The sequence below is a fragment of the Ambystoma mexicanum genome, chromosome 14, assembly GCF_040938575.1.
Source record: "Ambystoma mexicanum isolate Mex_15411 chromosome 14, UKY_AmexF1_1, whole genome shotgun sequence".
NCBI lineage: Eukaryota > Metazoa > Chordata > Amphibia > Caudata > Ambystomatidae > Ambystoma > Ambystoma mexicanum.
In genome coordinates, this window is record NC_090940.1 from 197085733 (window position 1) to 197111543 (window position 25811).

General features: G+C 42.8%; 1 protein-coding gene across 2 annotated transcripts in view; it reads left to right on the forward strand.

The window, feature by feature from the left end:
• The window catches only part of PCNX4 (pecanex 4), a 451861-nt gene that overhangs the window by 346072 nt on the left and 79978 nt on the right, over positions 1-25811 (forward strand). For both annotated transcript variants that reach the window (XM_069638903.1, XM_069638904.1), the window contains exon 8: positions 6314-6417. In XM_069638903.1, coding sequence (XP_069495004.1) covers positions 6314-6417 — 104 coding nt within the window. The remainder of the gene's footprint in view (positions 1-6313; positions 6418-25811) is intronic.

A 25811-nucleotide genomic window follows, 5' to 3' on the forward strand; every position in this document is an offset into this window, starting at 1 on the left:
TCTGTCCAATCTCCCACCCTAGCCCTACCACTAACCAAAGAATAGAAACATGAGATACCAGGAGGATGACTCCCTTCTACTGGTAAAAAGGGGAATCTGTCTGAAGGGCCGAACCACAAAATAGTTCAACTGCCAATTAAAACTGTGGACCTTGGCTTAAACAAGCCAGCAGTGAGAGCTGCACACCCTAGGTCTAGTGTATTTGCTAGAATGAAATTGCTATAAAGTATAGCTGTAATGTTGCTCAGGTTTCTTCATTGAATAAGGATAATATCAAGCTTAGATTGCGACAAGAGAAAACTGTATTTGCATAAAAATGACCACTTTACAGCGTCCTATGCCAAAGTGCTACTATGCCAATGCATTTCGGACATATTGTCCATCATCGGGGCAAATAGCTGTGCATGCAATAATTTTGTTTCTGCTTTGTTCCCCAAAGTGGGATAGGTATGCCCAGACGTGTGTCCTGTGCCTGTTGGGCCTGGAGACCCAGGCTGCTCCTCGCTGATGAGGCCCAAATAGGCCGAAACATGCCTGGGGATGCTGTGGTCTCGTTCAGAAGGGATGAGACCTAGCAGTTCGGGCTGGACTGCCCCTTTTGGGGTGGGAACAAGCCTGATTTGCCCATGTTCTTTCCCCTTCTGTAATGGCTTTGCAGGTGAAGGACGATGGTCTGGAGGGTTGCCCCAGAGCAGTGCCAGAGGTTAGGATTCATTCTGAACCTTCCAGCCATCAACTCTTGTTTTTGCAATGCAGGAAGCCACAGGGATCCCAGACAAATCCGTGGTGCGACAAGAACCGAATGTAGAACAAAATAATACTAGACAATAGTGATCAGTGTGCGGTCGTGATAGGCATGCAGTATATATTAAAATGTGCTCCCGCCACCGTCATTACATTTTCATATGGTTAGCACGATTGTTTCCAGAAACCAAAGGATTCATCCAGATGCAATAACCCAATGATCCAATTAATTTGATCCGCACAATAGGCATGTCAACAGTTTTAAATGTAACAAGAGGAGGAAAGGGAAACAGAAAAGAAAAGGTGATAACGGGTTTGACCAGTATCAATCTCACTAGCTACAATGTTAAGAGTAAAACCATGCGTGCATCCAACTGCATGGTGCTATGACCCAGAATAAACCTCAATGATGTAATAAATCATCTCAGCTGACACTGTTGGTGCAAGTGGTGTTCTGTGAGTCTCAAGATGCAGACCGTAACGTAACGTCTGACCTAACAAATAAGTGCACCCTTCGACTAGAGAGTTCTGAAAACAGTAATGTGTGTCTCACACTGCCGCCAGTAACACTACAAAAAGACACAAATGGAGCATCTGTGTATAGTGTGCCAAAGTCCCTCACTGTGCTAGACCTCTCTTTACCTGTTGATGCTGCTCAGCATCCTGTTAGTCTATCGCGCTCTCGTGAATGAGTTGTGCTTGTTCTTCATTATTTGTAGTTTCAAATCGGGTCAAGTGCATACCCCTGCGAACTCGTCGGAAACAATCTGAGTGCCTGTAGGCTCCACACTGGTGTCCTCTACAGTGCCAGCTCAGTGACGGTGCTCAACTGAATGTCATTGGTGTCTAAAAATGACCTCGTTGATGTAGTGTTTCAATCCATGGAAATCACGCAATCTTGCATAGAGAGGACCAGTGCCAGTGTAAATGTTAACTGTAAGAAAGGACAAAAAAATTAAATCTGATGAAAAGGCTCTGAAAACATTTTTCAGTCCAATGGTGTGTGTTGGCTGGGTGCATTCAGTGTTGCACAGGGCAGTGTCCTTCATATTGTATGTGTGTCCCTTCATTTGCTGTGTAGGGAGAAGTTAGAAGTTTCATAAAACCAAAAAGTTCACAATGTTAAAGGAAAGTCATAGTCTGAGACGTAGTATGGTTTTGTGGCAGGCATGGTAATTGTCAACTTTAGGTGGACAAGATGGCCCTCGCATGTCATTGATATTAAGTGTTTTCAATATAGCGTTAATTACCACTTTTCAGGGGGGTGAGGACAGGGCTGCTAATGGTCCTCAAGCCCAAGTCCGGTAAGACCAGTGCAGCATTCCAACCCTACGCATCCATAAAAGCGATATGTATCACTATTAACACTCTGAGCAGTAGATCTGTAGCTGTACCTACTGGATGGAGATATTGATCACTTTGCCTAAACGTCTAGTTAGCTCTGTGTATTCATTATGATAGAGGAAATAAATTAGGTGACTAAGCAGAGTGGATGGTGTAGCAGACCGAGAACTAGGCAAACTAGGTGGAATATTGTAGTTTTGCGACCATTTCCCTTTTAAGGGCGCTGGTATAAAGCAACAGGGTAAAACGATAGGATGACAAGGAATTTGAGATAAGATCATAGGTTGAGCATCAATTGCACAGATTATGCAACCAGCAGATCACAGAACGAGGTTTGACATCTAAAGCATTTGGCCATGTGACCATGTACGTTTTCAAAATTGATCACTTGTCAATATGATGAACTTTCCCCAACAAAATGAAATAGTAGTTGACTCTATGAGATTTAGATACAATTACACTTTACTGAAAAACATGTTTCACAATGCTGTAAATATGCATCATTTAACAACTTAAATTTTTGGGAAGGGAATTGCAGGAATGTTTTAAAAAAAAAAAGATAGCACAGACTGGTCTTTGACAGACTGGATATAGTTATCTGAATAAAAGTATAACCCAGATTACTTCTGGTTTGCAATTATTTGAAAAAAGAATGTTTCTTGCCAATGAAATTTCATATACATTGGCAATAGTCAGCCCTATGCGTGATTGCGTGATTGCGTGGTTTCCATGGATTGACACACTAACTCCTTTCACCACACATCAAACATTCAGTGGAGCACCATCGCTGAGCTGGCACTGTGGAGGACACCCGTGTGGTCCCTCAAGGCATTCATATTGTTTCAGACGATTTCAAGTGCACCTGCATGTGACCCAATTTAAAAGTAGAAATAATGAAGAACAAGCGTGACTCATTCACGAGAGCGCGATAGACAGGACGCCGAGCGGCATCAACAGGTAAGGAGAGAGGTCTAGCTCAGTGAGGGATTTACTGAATAGTACTTCGTACCTATTTGCACAGCATACACAGATGTTCGTTTTGTGTCTTTTTGTAGTGTTACCGTCGGCAGCGTTAGACGCACATTACTGTTCTCAGAGCGCTCTAGTCGAAGGGTGCACTCATTTGGATTGTGATTTTTGTTGAACTACATTTTATAGTAATGTTATTCTAGCTAATATGGTGCACAGTTTTGTTACAAAGAGAAGGTAACCACAAAGAAATGGAAATATGGTGGGTAGTGCAGCTGAAATGATGAATCTGGGCCGGGGGGGGGGGGAAAGATTCTGGGAAAGATCAATGTGAGTATTAACATCTGCCCGTGGGCAAGGATGACTAATATTGGTAGAGAAGTCAACTCCGATGAAGTTATTAGCAGTGAACTTGGTTACGAAGAGGTATGTTACTCATAATCCTCCCAACAAAAATGAAAGACACAATTGGTCAATATTTGACAACAGAAGTGCGAAAAGTATGATTTTTACTGTTGTGTGTAGTGGAGACTTTTTTTTTTTTTAAATGTCAATGTCTTGGTGAAGACGCAGCCATCGGAATTAGGAGGCTATGCATCGAAACCAGTTTGCATTGGTTGTGCTATGAAAAAGATAATAGAAGTCTCTTGTGGTCTGTGTTTGGTCTTTGTTTAGCTGTATGGATTTTACATTTGTGTTTTTGATATACTGAATGATTGTTTTTCTTTTTTGATAAATCAATGTTCACATTTTTAAAAAATAAAATCAATCCTTAATTATATCAGGATGAAATAATATGTTTGAAAATGATATTTAGGACATTTGTACTTTACAAAATTGTTTTTGATGGGCTTAGAATATGAAAGAAATGTTGTGAGGACTCCCAGGGTTACTCATGTTGTTTTGTGGAAAGCCCTTTGCAACAAGCTCTGTAAAGGGGGGATTTCAGTGATATGTAGGGAAGAGACTCTGAAAAGTTGGAAAAATCACCATGTTTAAAGAATCGATGTATTAACTTATTGCTAGTGATTTCAGTCTTCAGATTGAGCAAGGGTCGGCTTGTAAAGACGTTGCTGATGACTCTAGCTGGGGTCTACAGCCAAGAAGGCCAAGAGTCCATAGCATTTTGCCTTTGAAACCATCCATATCTATTTAAAAGCTGGCCTTTGGGCAAGTAATGGAAAAAGCTATAGGAGATATTCAGGCAACACGGACCTGTTAAAGAGGTGATACGCTGTAGTCTTATAGAGAACATTCTAATAAATGTGAATGAATGTTATAGTGTAGACATTTTTCATTTTCCCCTCTAGTCCAAAAAGTGATCACAATCCAGTTAAACTGAATCTAGATTTCGGCCCTAATAACATCTTGAGAGGCTAGCATTTCCTTAGTAAGCTCTATTTATTGCAGGCAGATTACGTGAGTATCTGGGTCAGAGCTTCTGTGCAAAGCCAGAAGCACTAGGCACAGGGAGGTGTGGCAGGCCATTGTCAGTCTGAGCACCAAGCCTCACGCAGGAGACAATTTATACCACATTCCACCAGGAGAGAGGGCCAGCTCAAACCTACTGCTTCTTGGACGCATGCAGCTTGTGCAGAAAGAGATGGCCCCCAATGTAATAGCGACGAACCTATGGTACCATTTGGGCAGAGGCCTACTCTAGACCTACTTGCTGCAGACCTTTAGGGAATGAAACCACACCACACTGCTACCAATTCATAAAGAACAGAGTTCTTGGGCAGTAGATGCAGGAATTGGCAACTGACAAAACAAGGCTGACAAATGGTCAGCTGAAAATGAGGACCTAGATGCTGCCTTGGCAGCCACTTTTAAGAGGGCCCTAGGATCCTCAGTTCACAGCACTGTGAGTGCGGTGTTCAGGATGATCCTGCACTTGCAACTCCGACTCTACAACTTCTAATTCCACTTGCGCTACAGCAACTTACAGAGCACTGGGACCAAGGCCAAGAAGAGGTTCTTGGACATTGGGGACAGCAATATTGCCCTGAATAATCACAAAACGTGTCCAGCTCCCACCCCACAGCCAGGCACGCCTGTAGTTGAGGTGTCTGGCACCCAAGGAGCAGGGGATGCCATCATGTGGCTAAAGGAGGCCTTCCTGAAAATGACCCTGCCCTCGGAAAATGCTATCAAACTGTACCTCGGTTGCACCATACTATTCCAAAAATGCAACAATATATGCACAAAGCATATCAATAAAAGGTTTTTAAGTTGCTGCTCGAGCAGCAAAGAAAACTACAGAAAATGTTTGCTTTCATCTTGTTACTAGATTCAAAGCTTTCCTACACAGCGGTTTAGAAAAGTCTCAATTCCTTAGAAAGAATTACGGTGCAATGGGATAAACCATTGCTCCCCTCAGTTTTTGCAGACATATATACAACAGGGCTATATAACAAGGTTCAGGGGAGTTGGTGACCATAGGTGTCTGCTTTAGATGCAGGAAATGAGGGATATGTGTACCATATATTGGGGTCCTGTAGAGATTTCTTTCCATTTTGGTTGTGAGTATTTAGGACACATGAAAAAATGCTGTTGAAAAATAAAAGAACTTGGTATTTGGTGAAGTATTCACAGGGAACGTAGATTTTAACAGTCTAGGTTTAGGAGCAGCCAAGGGCACTTAAAGAGCGGAAGGAACTGAACCACAAAGGATGTGTCATTTGTGGAAAGAATTGGAGAAGGTACACTATTCGAGAAATTGATTTATGAAGGAGCCCATAGAGCGATGAGGAAAAGTTGGATTCTTTTATTTACTATGGAGTCCATGTAAAGTTTGAATGTAAGCAGAGGACTACATTGCAATTGAAATGTTGGTCTGTATCATGTAATGTTTCAGACAATAAATAATTTAAAAAGTAAAGTGCAATTTAGGGCATGAGGTTTTTCAATTGTAACTGATCTTCAAAGAAATAAAATCTGTTTGCAAATGTCCAGGCCCGTTCAACCTCCTAAGTGGCTACAGATAACATTTTTATGAAAGGATGGAAAATAAGCTTTGAAAAAGGAGTGAGTGTAAGAAGTTAAAGAAAAGCCGGGAAAAGAGAAACCTGTGTTGATTGATTGCTCCAATAGATGCCAACAAAACGTGCACCTTTTTGTGTTCACATTGAACATGCATGTTTGTGCGATTTATTTCTAATTGTTAGTTGCTTGTGTTTGCTAAGGTAACTACCATAAAGTGTTGCATTTTTGCTTTTATTCATTCAAAACAATGGGGTCTTTCTTAACGTTTTAGGTTTTCTGTTGCCTGGTTCACACTATCTGTGCCGATTTCAAGATCGACTGATATGGATGTTAGTGCTGGAAAGAGGCTTCACATATTGCTGTGTCAATATTAAGGTGAAGTTAAATCGCTAAATGTATAAAAGTACTGTTAAATTGTGTAGTAATTATACCTATAACTGCCACCTTAAACAAAAGGATGTAATCTGCCACAAAGCACTATATACAGATGTAATAACATGATTATTAATGTTCTATCTCTATTGAAGTATCTTTTCAAAAATGAAGGTGACGATGTGAACAGGTATGGCCGATGAGGAACATCGGTGTACCCATTTTCTTATGTATTCCTTCTCACACCATTTCCTCCTATAAATATCCTCCAGGTGCAAGTATTGCTTCAGAAACTCATCAATCACGGGGCCCAGTGGCTCATTGTTGCCTGTGCTCGGCAGGCATGACTTTTGTCCTGCACACTTGCAACACTGCTTTTGTCTTGCATCACGAGTTCACAGAAGGACTTTGGTGTCAAGCCATGCAAGGACTCCAGGAACATCACATCGGTGCACAACTTTCATAAGCATTGTGTCTGATGCTTGTATCCCATCCATGACACAGGAGTGAAGCTCTTGCTAATCCAGAGGAAGTTTGTTGAGAAGACCTGCGCCACTCTCTGCAAGGGTGAGAAGATGTTCTCCAACTCTCTGCCTTCTTAAGAGCCCTTTGTTTTGAAGGCTAATACCCCTCTCTGAGTAGAAAGCCAAATAGCGAGAGAGGCTCATCCCCAGGAAGGAGGGAAGTATAAGAAGTAGCCAGATTGGAGGAGGTCCCGTTCCCCTAGCAACTGCTCTTCTAGGCTCCTATCTTCATTGACAAAGAAGTGCCATCATCCCTTCTGCACCATGGTGTATGGTTCAGACTTTGAGGAATCCCCTCCTGCTCTGGTAAGGGTTCCATTGCCCAGAAGCTGCTCTACCCAAAGCTGCGAGAAGATTTCTGGCAAAAAAAAGTTACGCGTTTTCACCAATATGCTGCACACTTGTGAGATTGGTGTATTCCCCATACATGGAGACGAATGCCTTCTCACGCTCTACTGCTTTTCCTTCCTGTGTGGCTTCAACATCTCCACTGCCAATCACCAGCCAATCTCTGCAGAGGCATAGGAGAGCTTGCCATTTGCTCCTGCTTGCAGATTGGAGTTGCTGTCTACATTTTGGCAGATCTTTCAAGGTGAGCCTGTCCCTTTTAGGCATGAGTCCTTGGGTGAAGGTAATATGGGTGACTTTCCTCAAGAGCTCTATGAGCAGGATTAATGTTTTTGTTAATGTTTGGCCACCTTGGTGTCTGACCATCTCTTGAGCTGGAGTTCAGGTAGACAGAAAATCTCAACCTATGGGATGGCTAATGTCCAATTCAAAAAGACCATCAGGAAAGTGGTTGAGTGGCTAGAGAGGCTGCTCCCTCAGTCTCAGTATGAACTTGCTGATATTTATAAGCTGTAGCGCCCTATGGAAAACTTCGGCCCTGCAGTGTTGTGGTTTCTGACACTGTTGTGGCTGTGTTATTCAAGCTTACCTCCGCCTCCACCCGGCCACGAGCGAGGACCTGGCCAAGAAGCATCGCTAAACTCCTTCAGACCCACCTTTCCTCTCCACCCACTATTCAGATTGTGGCGAGTCAGGTTTCCACAAGGGAAGCAAAGGTTTATACCTTCCCCATCCTGCCACTTGACAAGGAGAGGAAAAAGCTTGAAGATATGAATTAATTATTTAATCTTGCAATAAACCAGCAGCTTGAACTGCTTTTCTGTTTATATTTTAGAGTTTTAGTAATTTGAACCTTTTAAAATTGCATTTGACTTTCAGGGCTTTCATAGTTTGACGTTCTGGCACTGAACGCACTTGTAGCTGTCTGTAATTGACTTTTTGCATCTGTTTTAGAAGCACGACCTTGTTTGCCTTGTTTGAAGGCATGTGCAAGCTCCGAACTACAACCCCCACAAGGATTGTAGTCCGGAAGCATTCTTCTGTAGAAACCCGGCGCGAACGAGTTGGGGCCAGTCTGCACCAGTCCGCAACAGGGATGCACTCAGGACGCTAGCAGCATAGTAAGTTCATTATGGGGTCAAGGATGTATTGAGAGCAATAATGGTGGAGAAAACAAAATCCTTCGACCGAAGTAGAGGCATGCTCTTAGAGAGAAAGGTAGGTCCCCCACAAAAGTCTAGTACCAATCTGAACAAACCACAGACCCAGGAGGCTAGTGGTCCGCTGTTCCCAGTTTGTAATAAACTTATGATGGATGGTCAGATGGTACATGAGAGTAGTGTGAACTTGGGAGGACCCGGAATCCGAAAGGACAGTCCGACTGCTTCCATCACCTCCACAAGTAATCCAATAATTGATACTGCTAATACCAAAAACATAAAACAACATTGTTTGATATGGGAGTCAAATCTTCAACTGATGTGGTTAGTAAAGCTGAGACTATTACAATTTTCTCTCGGGTAGTAAACTCGGTATCAGAGCTACGCTGCCTGCTCTTGAACACAAGATCTCTAGTTAAACACTTAATAGAGGTCAATAATTATGTAGAGTCAAATACTTTAGATATCTGCGCTTTAACAATGTGTAATGCTGAGGAAGGACAGATTAGAAGGTAGAAGGGGTGGAGTAGCTATAATTGTGAAGGACTCACTCTCAGTTTGGGAGTCTCCTGGTTTCATTTTAGAAGGTATTGAATCTATTCATCTTAAAATAGGCCTCAATGCAGAGACTACCATAAACTTTCTGCTCTTATATCGACCACCTTCTTGCAATTTGCAGTTGGCTGAGGCTCTTGGCTCATACGTTTTACCACAACTTAAACCAACCTCTAGATTTATTCTTCTAGGTGATTTTAACTACTGGTTGGGAACAGACACTGATCATCTTGCTGCAGAGCTTAAACAGTCTTTAGACCATTTGGGATTCTCCCAATTAATGTATTCCCCTACACATGTATCTGGCCACACTTTGGACTGGTTGGGCTGTCTTAACACTAACTGTTTTGATGTTGACACCAGCCCGTGTCCCTCTATCCTCATCTCAAGGCTACAGGAGGTTGCAAACCTCTGTTTCGGCAGCTATGTGGATTGCTTCATTTCTGGAGCACAGAACAAGCAGAGTTTGTTCAGCCACGGCCGAAGCTACCCCTCTTTCAGTTCTTTATGGGGTACCACAAAGGGCAAGCTTGTCGTCATGTCTATATAATCTGTTCATGACCCCTTTCTTCTTCATGCTTCAGAAGGAGGGGGTTGTGTTTTCTAATTATGCAGACAACATGTGTCATCTCTTTAATGGGTCATCACAAAAATGATGATGAGGAGGAGGTTAATAGAGTATTTGCACTGATTGAAAAGTGGATGCTTTACAACTTCCTAGCTCTGAACCGCAGCAAGACAGAGCTGCTGATTGTAGGCAGTTCTAAGGTGCTCAACAACTTAGATCAAGCCTATAGTGCATTTAACTTGGGTAAATGATATTATCTCCCCATTATCAAAAGCAAAAATCTTAAGAGTAATACTGGACCCGACATTAAGTATGAAAGCACATGTTTCGTCTGTGGTGGCGGGGGTAGTTTATTACACTAAATTGTTGGCTCACTTGAGGCCCATGATTTCCCAAGAAAGCGCAGAGACATCAGCCAGGGCAATAATGGGTGCTAAATTGGATTATTGTGGCAGTCCCCAGCTGGTTATCCATCAACGAGAATTGCATAGACTTCAGGTCGCTCAGAATTGGGTGGTCAGAGTAGTACTCAGACTCCCCAGGAACAGCCCTGTAACCGAGGCTAGACGCTCCTTGCACTGGCTCCCTGTTGAATCCCAGATTAATTTTAGAGTGCTAGTTATAGTTTTTAAATGCCGACTTCAAATAAGGCCAGCATATCTACAACAGTACATAAAAGAGAAGTGTAGTCAAAGACTTCTGAGATCGGGTTCCCTAAACCAGACCATACAGCCAAGATGGAAGACATCAAAAGCAGAAAAGGGAGCATTTAATGTGAAGGCCCCCTCGCTTTGGAATAATCTCCCCATAAGCTTGAGGAGGCACTCCTCTCTCCTCACTTTTAAGAAGGAATTGAAGACCCTCTTATTTGCCTGACATCTTTAAAAAACTCGGATACTCCCTACGGTACCGTCTTCTGACTGGGGATCTTGCAAAATCTCCTTAAGGCCTCCTGGACCTCTCCTTTTATTGTTGACTTACTCTGTCGGTTTTGTTTTTTGTCCTTTTCTGTAGTCTGCTCCTTTATGCCCGAGGGTCAATAGTGCGCATAACAAATGTAATGTAATATAAACACCTTACAGAATGTGCTGGTTGAGACCACTACAATTTATCTTCTCAGATGAATGTTTGATTCATGATTTGATAAATGATGGCCAAGAAGCTATGAATTTCAATCTCAGAAATGGGCTTCCACATGGCAGATTGTGTCGTTCGCTCAATGGATTATGGGACTATGCCCAGGAAGCACTCCTGGATCCCTACGTATGGGTTTTGAAAGGTAGGCCATACTTGTACCCCTTATATATATATTGGGGTACCCCCTGATCACGCTCACACCAGAGTAAATGCACCCCTCCAGGGAATTAAGGCCAAGGATAACAAAACTTTAATCTGATGATGGATGAGGATTGGGGGGGAATGGCAGAAGAATCTGCCCTTCCGACCAGCATTCTGTCTTCCTTGTCTGGCTCCTCCAGACTAATGGCAAGCAGGCGCCTTTATATACTCCTCAGCTTAGTCACTGGCTACCGGCAGAGCTCATCTAAAACTGTTCTTCTTGCCATACAAGGGATGGTGTAGTCTCCAGTGTTGCATGGCCAGGTTTACATTTAGACCGATCCTGCTTCCTGCTTAACATTCTGCTGCCTCTGCAGGAATACATTGTAGCTCTTGCTTAGCATCATTTTCTGTTATAAAGATTCATACATAAACACATCTTCCCGCCAACTCTCAACACTTCACTCCATATTCTTATATTTCATCTGGTCCAGTAATTTCTACAAATAAACCCGGTTTTCCCATAGTACTCTGTCGTGCATTGAATCTTTTTTAGTCTGCATTAACTTGTGATGGACAGGGAACAGCTGCTGAGTTACCTCGTGCTTTCTCCCAACCCGCCTGTAGTCTATTTTTAGCACAGGCTGCATTCTTTTTGGCACAGAGGATTCTGCTGTTTACCATGCTTTCAGAAAAGCAAACTACCCTTTAACAGCTTTACAAATCTATTCAGCTAAATAATTATTTGTGCCTTCTATTTAAATCCTACCTATCTTTATTTAGTGACCCTCCTCTCCCCTGGACTCTTGCAGTGCTCAGAAAACAGTTAACAGAATTCTTGCCTAATTCTAAAGCGCTTGGGAATGAAGAAAAGCACCAGGCTCCTTCCCAACGTTCCCCCCCTTTTGATACGTTTACAGTAAAAAACTAAACTCATCCCCACCCGACATATCTACAACCCCAGAAATATTAGTTTGTGTTTCGCTGTTTATTATATGGCAAGGTGTTATATATCCCCCCAATTGATACCATCATCTTTGCACTATTGAGGACTATAGGAACACATCAGAGACCCCATTGGCACGTGCAGGAGAAAACTAAGAAGAACACAATCACAGGAACCAGTATTTTTACTGCTGCGTCCAGCCATGACACAACCCAATCAAAGGCAAGCAATAGCCAATCTGTGTTCTGAACTCCACCTTCTTTCTTCATTTGAACACCTAGATTGTGCACCGCCTTGATGACGTGGGGTAGTGACCCATTCTCGGCATCCTCCCGGGGTAGAAAAGTGTACCCCAGGAGACAAAAAAGATGAAAAAGAGAGTCTCTGCTGAGCTAAAAAGCCGATACTTGTCAGGTATTCCTCTGAGCAGTGCGGAACAGTCTTTTGAGACAGTTTGATTTCTTCTTTCTTCCCCGCCATTGAAATAGTCCTTGGTCTGGCAGCATACCAAATTCTTGTGTAATTTGCAAGCTTCTTTCTGCTTCTTTAGGTGCTGTTTAGTGGCTGTTGGCACCTAGACAGACATTTCTTTCTCCTTTCGGTTGTTCTTCCAGGATTATGATTAGCACTGAGTGCAGAGTGGCCAGTGAACACTTGCCCCTCCAAGATGGCAGGAGGTGCAGTTAGGCTTGTCGGCCACAAACCCAGTAGTAATCCATCACCCCTGCTGTAATTTTTGTCATACCAGGTATCACAAGAGTGTGGTTGCACTGTGTGTTTGTGCCACCAGGAACTGTTCCTTCATTGAGTCTATGGCTCAATCTACTTGCACTGGCTTCTTCATTGTTGCAATCCGTGTCCGCCTTGTGATGTGTTGGGACCATATTTGTGCACACAGTCTCTATGTGGGACATGGCTTCTCCGCTGAACTTGTTCAGCCCCTCTGCCAGGCACATCACTGTGGCGCCCTGCCATTTGTCGTTGTCATTTGAGTAACCTCCCAAGGAGAAATACGGTCCTTGTAGACACTGGCAGTATTTTGTGTTGCCATTACATAACGCTGGGTATAGATCAATGCTCCTCAACTGCACACTGTGTGCCTGGAATGTGCCCTTTATCCCTTACAGTGCAAGATGTGCAAAGCATTGTGCCTCTGTAATTGAGACTGGATGTGGAACTAAAACCTTAGGAACCCCTGATGTGTGCGGGATAAGTGCACACACGTAACAGCTTTCATTGATTATACTCCTTCCTGCAATGCACATATCAGAGTACCAGCTATTCAATGTTTTTACACTCTGGATGTCAGAAATAGTATCAAAGCCCAATCCCTTATATGAATCATACGTCATTCATACTTCCCGTTTCATTCGTCTAAGAAAACTTGTAGGGGTGGCCGTAAAAAGTGATACATTTTGTGATTGTGTTTTTGTTTCATAAACATTTATGCTAGCATTATTTTCCGATTGTCCATTCCCCCCCCCTTTATATGGCCACCCCAGATAACAAACATACCTTCATCCACCCCAACAACCACAACCAGTGTCATACAAAACATCATAGTACTAAAAAGAGGCACTACATCATTTCTAAAACAAATGTAATTTATTTTAACTTTATCCCTACCTAACAGAGAGGTCGGTCAGCCATCTTTGCTTATTTCTGGAGAGGAGAAAAAAGGTTATCAAGAAAGAAAAGTAGAGTGGGGGAGAGAGACCCTTTTTCCACTAGGGCCGACTGGGTTCTGGACCTTCCAAAAAATATATGCCAAAAAGAGAAAAGGAAGAAAAAAGCAGGTGTGTGCCACTGCACACCACCCTGGTATGGATCCTCAAAAATGTCTCTTCTTTGGCTATGCCCTTACTAAACTTTGCCCCGTCCAAGGTGCTCTTGGGACATTCAAGAGATGCACCCAATATCTAACTCCTTCATACGGATGGAGAGAGGAGTACAGAACACTACCTCATATGGACGTTTAAACCTGGGGCTGATCAGTTCCCCAGATAATAATGGTCCAGTTTTAATATGGGCAATGCTGTGTATGGACTGTGGTCTTGCTTTCTACCGGGGTGGTCACTATTTCTCCCTCCCTTTACTGCATGCCACTACCGCCCCTGTGGGCTTCCGTCCCGTCCCCATGTCAATTATTTATGACCCATTAACATATAATATGTCTCCTTCCCTCAATACATGAGCCGTTCATCAGAATGGGAAAATAAATAAAACTCCTTTATATAATCCGGAGTTGCTAAAACAGGGGCTGTGCAAATAGCTCAAGTCCTCAAATTGTCTAGTAATTATGTCAGTCCATTAAAATGTACTTTAAGTCCTCTGTCATTCCCTGAGACTTTGTAACAGTGGCCTTGTGTAGACTGCGTAGTCTAGGATCCATCCCCTTCAATAATTACATAAGCCCTAAATACTGCTACATTTCCTTCACAGTACTGGACCTAGGGGCGGTGCGTACTGGTGCCGCATTATTTTCTTCCCATTACAAAAATGAGTTGTCCCAAGTATAGTTCCTCCTGTTGGCAGTATTGGGGCTTCTTTGTATCTGCCTTGTACCCTTTGTGAGCCAGCAATTAAAATAATACAACAGAATCCCTCCTGCACGGATTATCCTTTTCACTACATACCAACTGATCATCCACATACTGGATATTTGTGATAAGCACCAGACTTCAATGTAATCTGTACTGGGGTCACAGCTCTCAGTAACCCAACATCATGTGGATTAACAGTCCATAATTAAGCTGGCACACATCGCATGTCCTCCTCAAAAAATAAAAACATCTGAGTTACCACTGCCAGCAAAGGGCTCTGTACCTCCTTATACTGCACCGTGATATCACAGGGGATGCAGATTTCCAAAATAATCTCCCCATTTTGTTCACTGTCCTCAAATAACTCTTAATCAGTCATTTTCTTTAAATACACTGTCAGGTCTACACATAATATTGTGCGCCACTCGCACCCAACATGGTCTGTTCCAATTAGAACTGCTCTTTTTCTGACACTACTAGTCCTTGTAAATCTGATGAGAATATTGTCCCTGCCACCATCTCGGGTGGCACCATGGGTCGGGAAATAAAATCTGTAGGTCCTTGCCAACTTTGTCGCAATTTGAGCCACTGCATTTACTAATTCCTTAATACCATAACAAAAAATATGTCTGGGACCACAGGAACCCTATGTACTACTGACTCCCTTGCTATTGCATTATTACCATTGTTTGAGTTTCACACATCCCTGAAGTGGAACACACTACCCTTTGATCTGTGAATAATACAATTATATTTATTGTACTGAGCAGAAACCTACCCAACAAGTTCACAGGGGAACTCTCTGACTATAACAAGGAGACTGTACTAACTCCCCTCCCACTTTTATATCCGGCTCCTCAGTGTATGGAACTGTAAAAATAGCCCCAGAGAATCCCTGCATGTAAAGAGGTTTACCCGATAATGGAAAGTTCCCCTCCATGATGCATGATTTAGTTGCACCTGAATCTACCATAAATATAAATTGCCTATTTCCTCTTCCACCAAGGGCTCCTCTTCAGGGTGTGCGGTTATTAATAGGATTGAATATGAGTGCTTTCTGTGGGCTGGCCTAATCAGAATATGTATTTGTCTCGGGGAATGAAAAAGGGCCTCCCCTGTCATTGTAACTCCTTGGCATGGGGCGCCTGTGCCCCCTGCCATTCTGTTAAACTGTGTTCCCTCATCGTGCTGTAGTTGTTGCCCTTACCTGTCAGCTCCATAGGGGAACTGATTTTTGACCCCCTCGCCCAAATTGCTGTGGTTTTCTTCCTCGAGGCCCTTGGAATCCCTACCCTGGAGGTGGTGGCCCATAATTAAATCTCATCCCAGGCCTGTTCCTGTGTTCCCTTGCGAAATGGCCCAATTTCCCGCAATACCAGTACTGATCTTCCCAATCCTTCTCCCCGAGGCCCTATCCTCCCAAAGCCTCCTGCTCCTCGAAATCCTCCTTTTCCCCTTGGTGCTCCTTCACACTGCCACTGTGGGTTGGGGTACTGCCCCCCCACCCCATAGTGCCCCAGTTGTGGCGTTCCCATTTGTTGAGTATCTCCTGTCCTTTCCCCAGCTGGTGCCTTGCTGGTGCTTGAACGACAACCTTATTTAGTTTGTTTTCCACTAGTTTTGCCTCGTCCATTTGCTGCTTCTGGACTGTCTCCCTGTCCCGCCACATGATTTTCTTACAATTGTGGACTATTATACTTTGTATCTCTGCCCACCCTTTGGCTTCAATTCCCACAATTTTATCTAGTGCCTTCTGGACCTCTTTTGGCAGTCCGCTCTTCACAATAGAATTGAAAAATGGTACTGTCTCAACTCTCCACATTTCCTGTAACTTAAGAATAAACCTAACTGGGTCCTCATCATCACCCATTGTGCACTGCATTAAAGAATGTAAGTCAGGGGTATCTGGGTACATCCTTCGTAGGGCATTCCATACCCTTGTCCTTACCTCATCAAAGATTGCTCCATGATGTTCATTATATGCAAGACTTATCCCAGCCCTTGCCCACATGTCCCTAACTATGGTGACCAGTAGACTCTTAAGTCTCCAAGTGCTAAGGCTACCCCTGATGTTTGTTTTCTAATTCATGTATCCATTTACTAGCTCCAGCTATAAGCTGGGGGGGGAGCTTTAATCAAATTATTTTTATCCATTTGAGGCCATGGCATACTGCGTTATCCCTACTTTTTTTATGTATTCGAGGCATCTGCATATCTATTTAGTTTTCTACCCCTTTAGTATTCTTCTGATCTTGAACTACCACGATTAAATCTGTTCTATTTCTTGGTCTGTCCCGCCTCACTGCCTCTTGTGGAATGGACAGGTTTCTCACGGCCTCCTGTCCTTGATCTCCTTCTTGCCCTGCCTCTTCATTATTTCTACCACCTTGATCTTCCCCTCCATTTTCCCTTGTTTGTTCTACTTGTCCTAGGACCGTCCATACACTCTGCCATTATCTTTTTCAACACGAATACTTCTTATTGCCTCAGCGTTAAACCTAAACAAAAAATCTCATGACCTCCAATCCCCTGTTTTCTGCACTGGTACCCTTATTTCTGGTGCTACTTCTTCAGGTTCTTGTAACCTGACCAACCTTTCCCGCAATGCTCTTAACTCATTGTCAATGTCGACTTGTGGACCCTCTGGGTACACCAATGCTACAGGCATATTCGAGCTTGTGGATGGGTTATATGGAGATGTAAAAGCTCTTGGGACCCCCCTCCTAGTTGCTAATCCTGATAATCCTATTGTGACTCTCTCTACCACTGGAAGCTTATAGACTGGGTTTTTATACCCTACTGCAGGTTTAGGCGTTATGGGGTATATCCCCTTACATTGGATCTCTTTTTCACCTTCCTGATCTTCCACATCCTCAACTAATTGACAGAGATCTAGAATCTTTTCTTTTTTGGGACTTGTTCCCTTCATATTTTGCTGCTACAAAGATGGACATTTTTTCTAGCATGTTTGTTATGCGAGCCCTGCTCTGGCCAGGAGCAGGACGTCCCCCCTTCCTTTGTTTCTACTATCAATTGTTTATTTATTCTGTCACAACACAGTGGCAGAACACTATGCATGTATTTTATTGGAGTTTCTTCCTCCATAATGTTGCCCGCATCCCTAATGCTTCACTTAAACCATACTGCTATGCTGCACATGCTTCAAAAATACAGATCAACCCACTTTTCCCCCCCCGACCCCCCTTACTTTTTCTCACTTTGATTTCACCCATACACACACGGCGACTCATCCCCCTTCCTTCCTTTTTTACCGCAAAAGACAGCAAGAGCAAATATACAAAAAATAGACTACCATCCAGGCCCATTCCTTTATACCGAGCCACTACTTTTGTGATACCACTTATTGCTTTTATCGTCATAAGAAGAAGAATGTGTGGTACTACCTTCTCAACCTGTTACGCCTGGGGATCCCCTTCATCTCAGTATTTTATATATGCTGAGGTTTCCTTTCCATTATAGAAAGTAAAAAAACAGAAATACGTGACAATTTCAATGCATGACCCACTTTTTATCCAATCTACTCCTTTACACATCAGCTGAAATCCAATCTATCCTATCCAATCTTATTCCTAATCACCAAAAGTCCTATTTTATACTGCATCACCAAGCACTATTCCATCTACTCCATTCACCTTGTACAACATCCACATAATATCATTCACATCACCATAATACCATACATACATGTTCCCATTTTGTTATCACTTGCAGGAGTATACTCACATGGGCGTTGTTCACTTGAGTTTTTCCTCCCTTTACGAAGTCCCCATGCTGGCCTGTCTGGAGCCACGCCCTGCTTCAGTGAGCGGAAGGGATTTCTTTTAAAATGGCTTCTACTAAAGTCGCTCAGGATACATGGGTTTTTTGATTTAGGTGTCTGATCACTACAGATGGGCGTGGCTGACCTGCCTGGGGCTTCGCAATGTACAGGGGCAAGAAACTAAGTATCTCGTCGGGGTCACCACTGTAAGGTAGGCCATACTTATACCCCTTAAATATATTAGGGTACCCCCTGATCACGCTCACACCAGAGTAAATGCACTCCTGTAGGGAATTAAGGCCATGAGTCTATCTTGCAAGGATAACAAACCTTTAATCTGTACAAAGATGAGTATTAGGGGTGGGGGGAATGGCAGAGGACTCTGCCCTTCTGACCAGCATGCGGTCTTCCTTGGCTGGCTCCTCCAGACTAATGGCAAGCAGGCGCCTTTATATACTCTTCAACTTGGTCACTAGATACCGGCTGAGCTCATCCAAAACTGTTCTTCTTGCCATACAAGGGATGCTGTAGTCTCCAGTGTTACATAGCCAGGTTTACATTTGGACCAATCCTGCTTAACATACTGCTGCCTCTGCAGGATCACATTGTAGCTCTTGCTTAGCATCATTTGCTATGTTATAAACATTCATACATAAACACATCTTGCCGCCATACTCTCAACACTTCATTCCATATACTTATATTTCATCTGGTCCAGTAATTTCTGCAAAAAAAAACCTGCTTTCCCATAGTACTCTGTCGTGCATTGAATCTTTTTTAGTCTCCATTGGCTTGTGATGGACAGGGAACAGCTGCTGAGTTACCTCATGCTTTCTGCCAACCTGCCTGTAGTCTATTTTTAGTATAGGCGGCATTCTTTTTGACAGATGATTCTGCTGTTTACCGTGCTTTCAGAAAAGCTAACTAACCTTTAACAGTTTTACAAATATATTCAGCTAAATAATTATTTGTGCCTTATATTTAAATCCTACCTATCTTTAGTTAGTGACCCTCCTCCCCCCGGACTCCTGTAGTGCTTAGAAAACAGTAACAGAATTCTTGCCTAATTAATTCACTTGGGAATGAAGAAAAGCACGAGGCTCCTTCCCAACAGTTTGAACCTTGTATACAGGGAAAACTAATAAGCATGCACTTTGATGGGGCCAGTCTTTTTGGCTCTAAGGCAGATGGGTACTTTTCAAAATACAAGGCCATGTCCCTTGGGCAGCAGCTTTACTTCTCTTTTATTATTTCACCTTTTTACCTCCTTTGTTGGCAGCAACAAAGGCATTTCCCTCACAAAGATAGAGACGGCCTTCCACCCAGCGGCAATGTTTTCTCTTCAACAGTCCCCTTTTCCACCTTTTGGTCCTAAACCCTGCAGACCATTGTTCTTCGCCTGCCAAGCTATTACAGAAGAGGAAAGACAATATGCAAATCAGGCTTGGTTGTACGCTAAAAGGGGCAGTCCAGCCCGAGCTGCTAGGTCACATCCCTTCTGCACGAGACCACAAGCACTCACAAAAAAGTTTCAGCCTTGTTGGACCTCATCAGTGAGTAGTAGTTTGGACCTCTAGGCTTTTTTTGCTTGACCAGACTATGCCAAAGAGTCTTAAATAAGGTATGGTTACAAGCCTGCAGAGGGCTAGATCCAATAGCCTGGCAGGAGGCAGGGAACCATACCTAAAAGGAACTAAATCTGGTTCTGTGGCACGCTCAGCCTAAGAAGGTGATCCTTGTTGGTGAGTGACATATTAATTCTGAGAAGCACCCAGGGCATGGTAGGGGTAGGTGGAATCCCTGCCAGCTAATAGGTTAAGTATCCCCTAAGGCAATGGGAATCACAGGTTTCTGTCCGATAAGCATGTGCCATATACATCCCAGGCGACAACCGTGAAATTTAGGAACAACCACTGAAGCAGCCAAGAAAGCATGTGGAGGCATTCTAAAAATCCTGGGACCGGAAATTAGCAGGGAGCTTTATCTCTGTGTAGAATAGGGACATGAACGTGGGCACTAGGTCCATTTAGCCCACACTCTTGCTTTTGTGAGGGGTCTGAAATGTGAGGCAGACAACTTTATGAGTGATTTTCAAAGTTTATTAAATTAAACAGGTTGGTTAAACGCCTCACTATATCTACCCCAACAAGGAATTCCTGCCTAAAATAAACTAAAGGAAACCCTCTTTCAAAGGATATCCGGCCCTCGCACTCATACATTCAATAACATAATAAGGAAATACATGGCAATATCATTTAACAGAAAACATAATGCATCATTAAGCTTAAAGTATAACCAATGTCTCTTCTGGGTGCTCCCTGCCCCAGATGTGTGCTACGTCTTGCTCAACAGTTCCAAAAGGAAGGTAGGAAATGCTGATCCTTGTCCAAAAAGTTCCAACACAGTTCTTGGTAATTTCAGTTAGTCAATAAAGTTCTACCACTTCAATAATACTTCAAAATAGGACAATCTTCATGTATGTCTTTTCCAATAAACAAAAATAATTGTCTTTGTCAGGATGATTTATCATATTAGGACTGCTAAAGAACCACCACTCTTCAAAAGTAAATTTATACAGTTCTCTTCTTGGTGTCACAAATATTGGTTGCCACAATTACACACTTCATCAACTGTTGCACTGTATCAACTGATGCCTGGTCTACTCTTCATCCAAGCCTACAATGCCACAATAGCTGATTTACTTCTCATAACAGGTGCGTCACCACAACATTGGTGACATTCGGGTATACTTGCCTGCCCGACTAATACTAAAGAAAATGTACCACAGTGGCCCCTCCAACCTGGTACATTAACAGCTATGCAATGTTTTGGCAACATATTGTTCAACTTCTTTTAGGGAAAAGAACTTTCATCTGAGCCCTTACGGACTCACTTGCAACTCTACTCCCCTCCAGCTGGATAACCTTCTCCAGACGCGCAGCCTAGTTGCCACTAGTGACAAGTCTGCAGTTTTCTCTGGTTTCTCTTTTGGCTTTGGCAATGTAGTTTTGTATCAACTACACATGTTGGTATCCCAGAATCTGAGCACTGGTCTGTACAACCCTGGGGCTTTTGAACATTTCCCTCTGGTCTTTGACAATATATGATGAACAGTATTGCCAAGTTGTCACCCCTTTTGGCTTGGGTATTGCTTGTGCGACTTGGATTTTAACGAAACTTCCCCACGGGGTTGTAGGAATTTCCACAACCTGCAAACTCAGTTGTAGCTCTTTTATCTTTAAGGAATGCTGCTTTCGCTGGTTTCGGTACTCGTAATATTCATCTGCACAGTCCTCTATCACTCGCAAGTGAAACGGTCTTGCAGACACATGCTGCCAGCATCAGAGCGTCCTGGAATCATTCATATGCTGCAGACTCACCAGGCAAGTCGCTCCCGTATACCCCGTTCACTGCTCGATGGACCACTGTATTTGAGGCTTCTATCAGTCAGGCAAACACACTGCTCTGGATCGCCTTTGCATTTTCGCCACGCTGAATTAGAGCTGCCGTGGCTCCTGAGCGTTCCGGGTGCAACCCAGCCACCTGGAACCTCTCGGCTGCTTCTACTGCTTCTGCTTCCCGCTGCGCAATCTTTGCACAATGTGCTCTGGATGGACAAGCGTTTCCCTCTCGTGCTTCCTGGCATGCAGTCTCTGCAGTTAGCCGTATTGGAGGCACAGACCCTCTCTGGACACGCACTGGTCCTGGCGTCTCTGGCTCCTCTACTCTTTCTCCAGTCTTGCATCCTCTGCTTCTCCTTTACCTGCACCTGAGGGGGTCTTTTAAGCCTCCCAGTCTCCCTCAGGTGTGGGTCATTATTACCAATTAGCTGACCACACCTGCATCTTTGTTCCTGTAGCTCTCTCTTCCTTGTCTCCATACTGGGGGACTAATGGGACTTGAAGTCCCTGATGACAAAGTTAGGTTTCTCAACTATTTCTTCACCCAAGGCTGGACTTCTACTCTTTAGGACCTTTAATCAATGGGGTGTCATCAGATTTAGTCACAATGCAGGTTTGAAAAGAGGAATATGAATCTTCAGTCATAAGGCTTTAAGTCTTCGGTAACTTCTTCTTGTGATGCCTTTGGGAGTTAGGAAAACTTCTACCGGTCTGAGTTTCTGAGGTTCTTAAAAGCTGTTCCTTCCAACACCACAGGGTTGCTGGTGAATTCTAACTACATTCAAATGGTTAATCCGTGGAACCATTGGCTTATTATGGAAACAAGCCATCAGATACTTTGGTAGCTGGGCGAAATCCTCAAATGCTGTGTCTCATCCCATGAGTACCCCTTACTCCCTTGGCCCTTTTCTCCTCCCAGGTGATCCTCCTGCAGAACACCACCCCCAAGGTCAGGATCGGTAAGCGTCTGCCTTTCCCTGGCCACCTAGCAGGAGACTTTAGGCAAGGTTTCAGTGAGGGATCCATAGGATTCATCACACATTGTTATACCTCTATCTGTACATTCCTATGTTCCAGTGGCTTGGACCCCTTTAGACCCTTTAGGAGTTCAACATCCTAAAATCCCAGAATCCCAAAATAGTGAGACTTAAACCTTAGCACAAGCATTTGGCTGCCGAATATGGCACATCAGGTTCCAGAGAATTAGGAATGTGCACACTGAGCTTGTATTTTGTAGCCCCTCACCCGCTCTACATTAGGTTTTCATAGTACGGATAGGGTAGCCATCCTGTTCTTTTATAGGTCCACTAGGAACCCTTAAATGTTCATCCAACCCTCCTTTTAAGAATATAAATGTGCATTCTTTGTATATGAGTGTAGTGTTGCTTCCATGGTTACCCTGGTCAATTCCTTCTCCACCCCAGTAAGAGGCAGGAGCAAACAGGGTTCGATTGAAATATAAATTGATGATTGGGTATTGAACATTGTGGAACACACTTGCACCTCAGTTCCAGATTGCGTCCCATCAAATTCTACTGTCATATATGCCTTTATTTTCTTTCTAACAATAAAACACACCTTAAAATAAGTACATAAAGTTAATTGAAAAGCAATAATTGTTGTTAATGCTTTATTTTGATAGAAAATAATGCAATATAAACTAAACTACATGTGATTTAATTAATGTTACATAATTTCTAAACAAAGTAGTTAAAATCATACCTACGTTTTCAGATCAGACAAGATATAGATATAAGCTGAACTACTGATACATAATTGAAGTGCCTTTCACTGTAATTTTTTCCATACTGTAGCTTACAGAAGGATATTGCAGTGCATTTATTTTTAAACGACTGTGCATACGAGTTGGATGTAGCACCTCAACATCCTTTTCATACCCTCTTATTGATTTGTACATCAAGTATAACTGTACCAGTGGACACTTTAAAGATTTCCCTGTGTAATCTTCAGTCAACCAAAATTGGTAGGCATCTGTCACCAAACCTACACAATTACTAACCACAATCCCCAGATATCCCCATTTCAAAAAGCAAATTTCCACGCAATTATATGTAGGACGGTAATAGGGTAATCAAAAATATAAGGGGAGTATGGGGCGAGCTGTGGGAGGTCTGCCCCTGCATATAATTGCGAGAAAATGTGTGATGGAAAACAACATTCAGTATTTTGGTGTTCTAAATGTTATTTTCTCAGTGGTCACATAGATCCAACCAAGGTAGCACTTTGTGCACTCAGTGTTCAGGACTTCTAGCCTAGCTTCTTTGTGTCACCCTAGGTTCTGATTGTTCCATAGGCGGGTCCAATGCTGCAAGTGTGTAGTTTGTACCTTGAACTCGATACTGTTCATATCTAATTCAACATGGATCATATTTGATGCACTTCTTAGGAGACCATGGACCCTTTTTAGAAAGAAGTTTCCAGTAATGCACAAGTTATTGACTCTACACTGTGGCCAATGGTGCTTGCATTTTGTACACCTGTAAGTAGTGTTTAATAGCCCTGTCACCAAAGAACTGCCTGACTTGCGAACAAGTGAGGCGTTACCTTTCTCAATTTGATTAATCCAGCCCGTCTTTCCTAAAACTGAGGCCTAAAGAAAATGCTCCAACTCCTCAGTTTCTACAGTTTCTTTCTTTTTGGGGTACAAATAATTAGTTTTCCCCAATTTATTTCCGAACCATTATTGGTCTTTGTCAAATTGATAGAGATTAGCATTGCATAATCATCGCCGTGAGGGTTCAGAAATGTGAGGCGTACAACTTTGGAAAGGTTTTCCATAAAATGCCATTTTATTAACTTAAAAGGGTTTGATAAACGCCTCACTATCCTAATGAAAATTTCCCTGCCTATCAAAATAACTAAAGGAAACGCTAACAAAAGGAATCTTTTCCCTCACGCTTATACATGCAACAAACATATGTAGGAAATGTATGACAATTCAAAATCTAACAAATCCACAGTTATATCAAACATATACTTTTTCTCTTTGTTACCTCCGTAATGTTCCCTTCCCCAGATTCAAATCAGGAATTTTTTATCCATAGTTCAAAATAGGAAAGTTCAGTTTTATAACACAGTTGGAAAACAATGTTCTTCTTGCTCCAACAAGTCTCTCAATGGGACTTCCCATAGTTCCAACAGAAATGACAAATCCCGACCATGAGACATTTGGAATCCACTTAAACTGTATTTTTGGCATGCAACAACAAGGCCGGATACACCCTTGCCCCCCAACTGATGTGAACTGTGCCCCCGATACTGAACACCTGCTGCAAGATCAATGTGAACTCACCCCCTCTGTATATGTGTATATTACCCCTCTGTATGTTGTGATGCCTACACCCAGATCTCATCCAGAACCCACTTGCATATGTGTATGAATGCCCTATTATGTTGTGTGTTGGGCCGTGTGTTAAAAGAAAGTTAAAAAAAAAAGAAATAACAAATGTGTGTTTCTCCACTGGCAGGATTTGAAATTGAGGGGAGCTTTAGCTCCTACTTCGAGCATAGTAGAGCCTGGTTGCCCTGACACCAACAGCTACCAGTAGCTACTTTTGGCTCCTAGGGCCAACTGGTGCCTTCCAAACATGTAAATGTGACATTATCTTTCAGTATTTGACTACGCTAATAAAGAAGAATTAGAAAACATATCATTCACATTTAAACAGAATGGTTCATACAAAATGGACAAAAAGTTAAAGGAGCATCTCTTTTATCTCCTGGTTCCTGTGCGGTAGCTCCTGTCTACAGGGTGATTCCCCACACACGCAAGCTGGTTTTAGCGCCTGCTCACCAAATCCCAATTTCAAACCATGCACTGGTAAGAAACATTTCAACACAACCTCTTGAGAATCAATAGCTCTTTCACAGTTCCTTATTGGCAATAGAAATAATTTGTCAGAATGATTCCAAATATAAGGTAGTGACCTTGCCACATCTTCATTCTTTAACCACAACAGAGTACTTTAATATCTTCCACCTGGTCCACTCTAATGCCAGGTCCAAAAGTAAGCGGTCCTTTTTCCCTGGTATACTCGCCTGGCAGGGCCATCAACTTTTAACTCTACTTCAGGTACGTCTGTGGTAAAGTTCATTTAGTAACAGCTTAGCAAAGTCTTTCGACTTTCAACAACTTCTGTAACCGCTTTGTAAAGTCTTTAGTCTTTCAACAGCTTCAGAAATGAATACTTCTTCTACAAAAGACATGAACCACATTGGTGCTGTTTATGCCACCTGTATTACAGACTATGCTCCTCTCCTCCTGAATGCTGA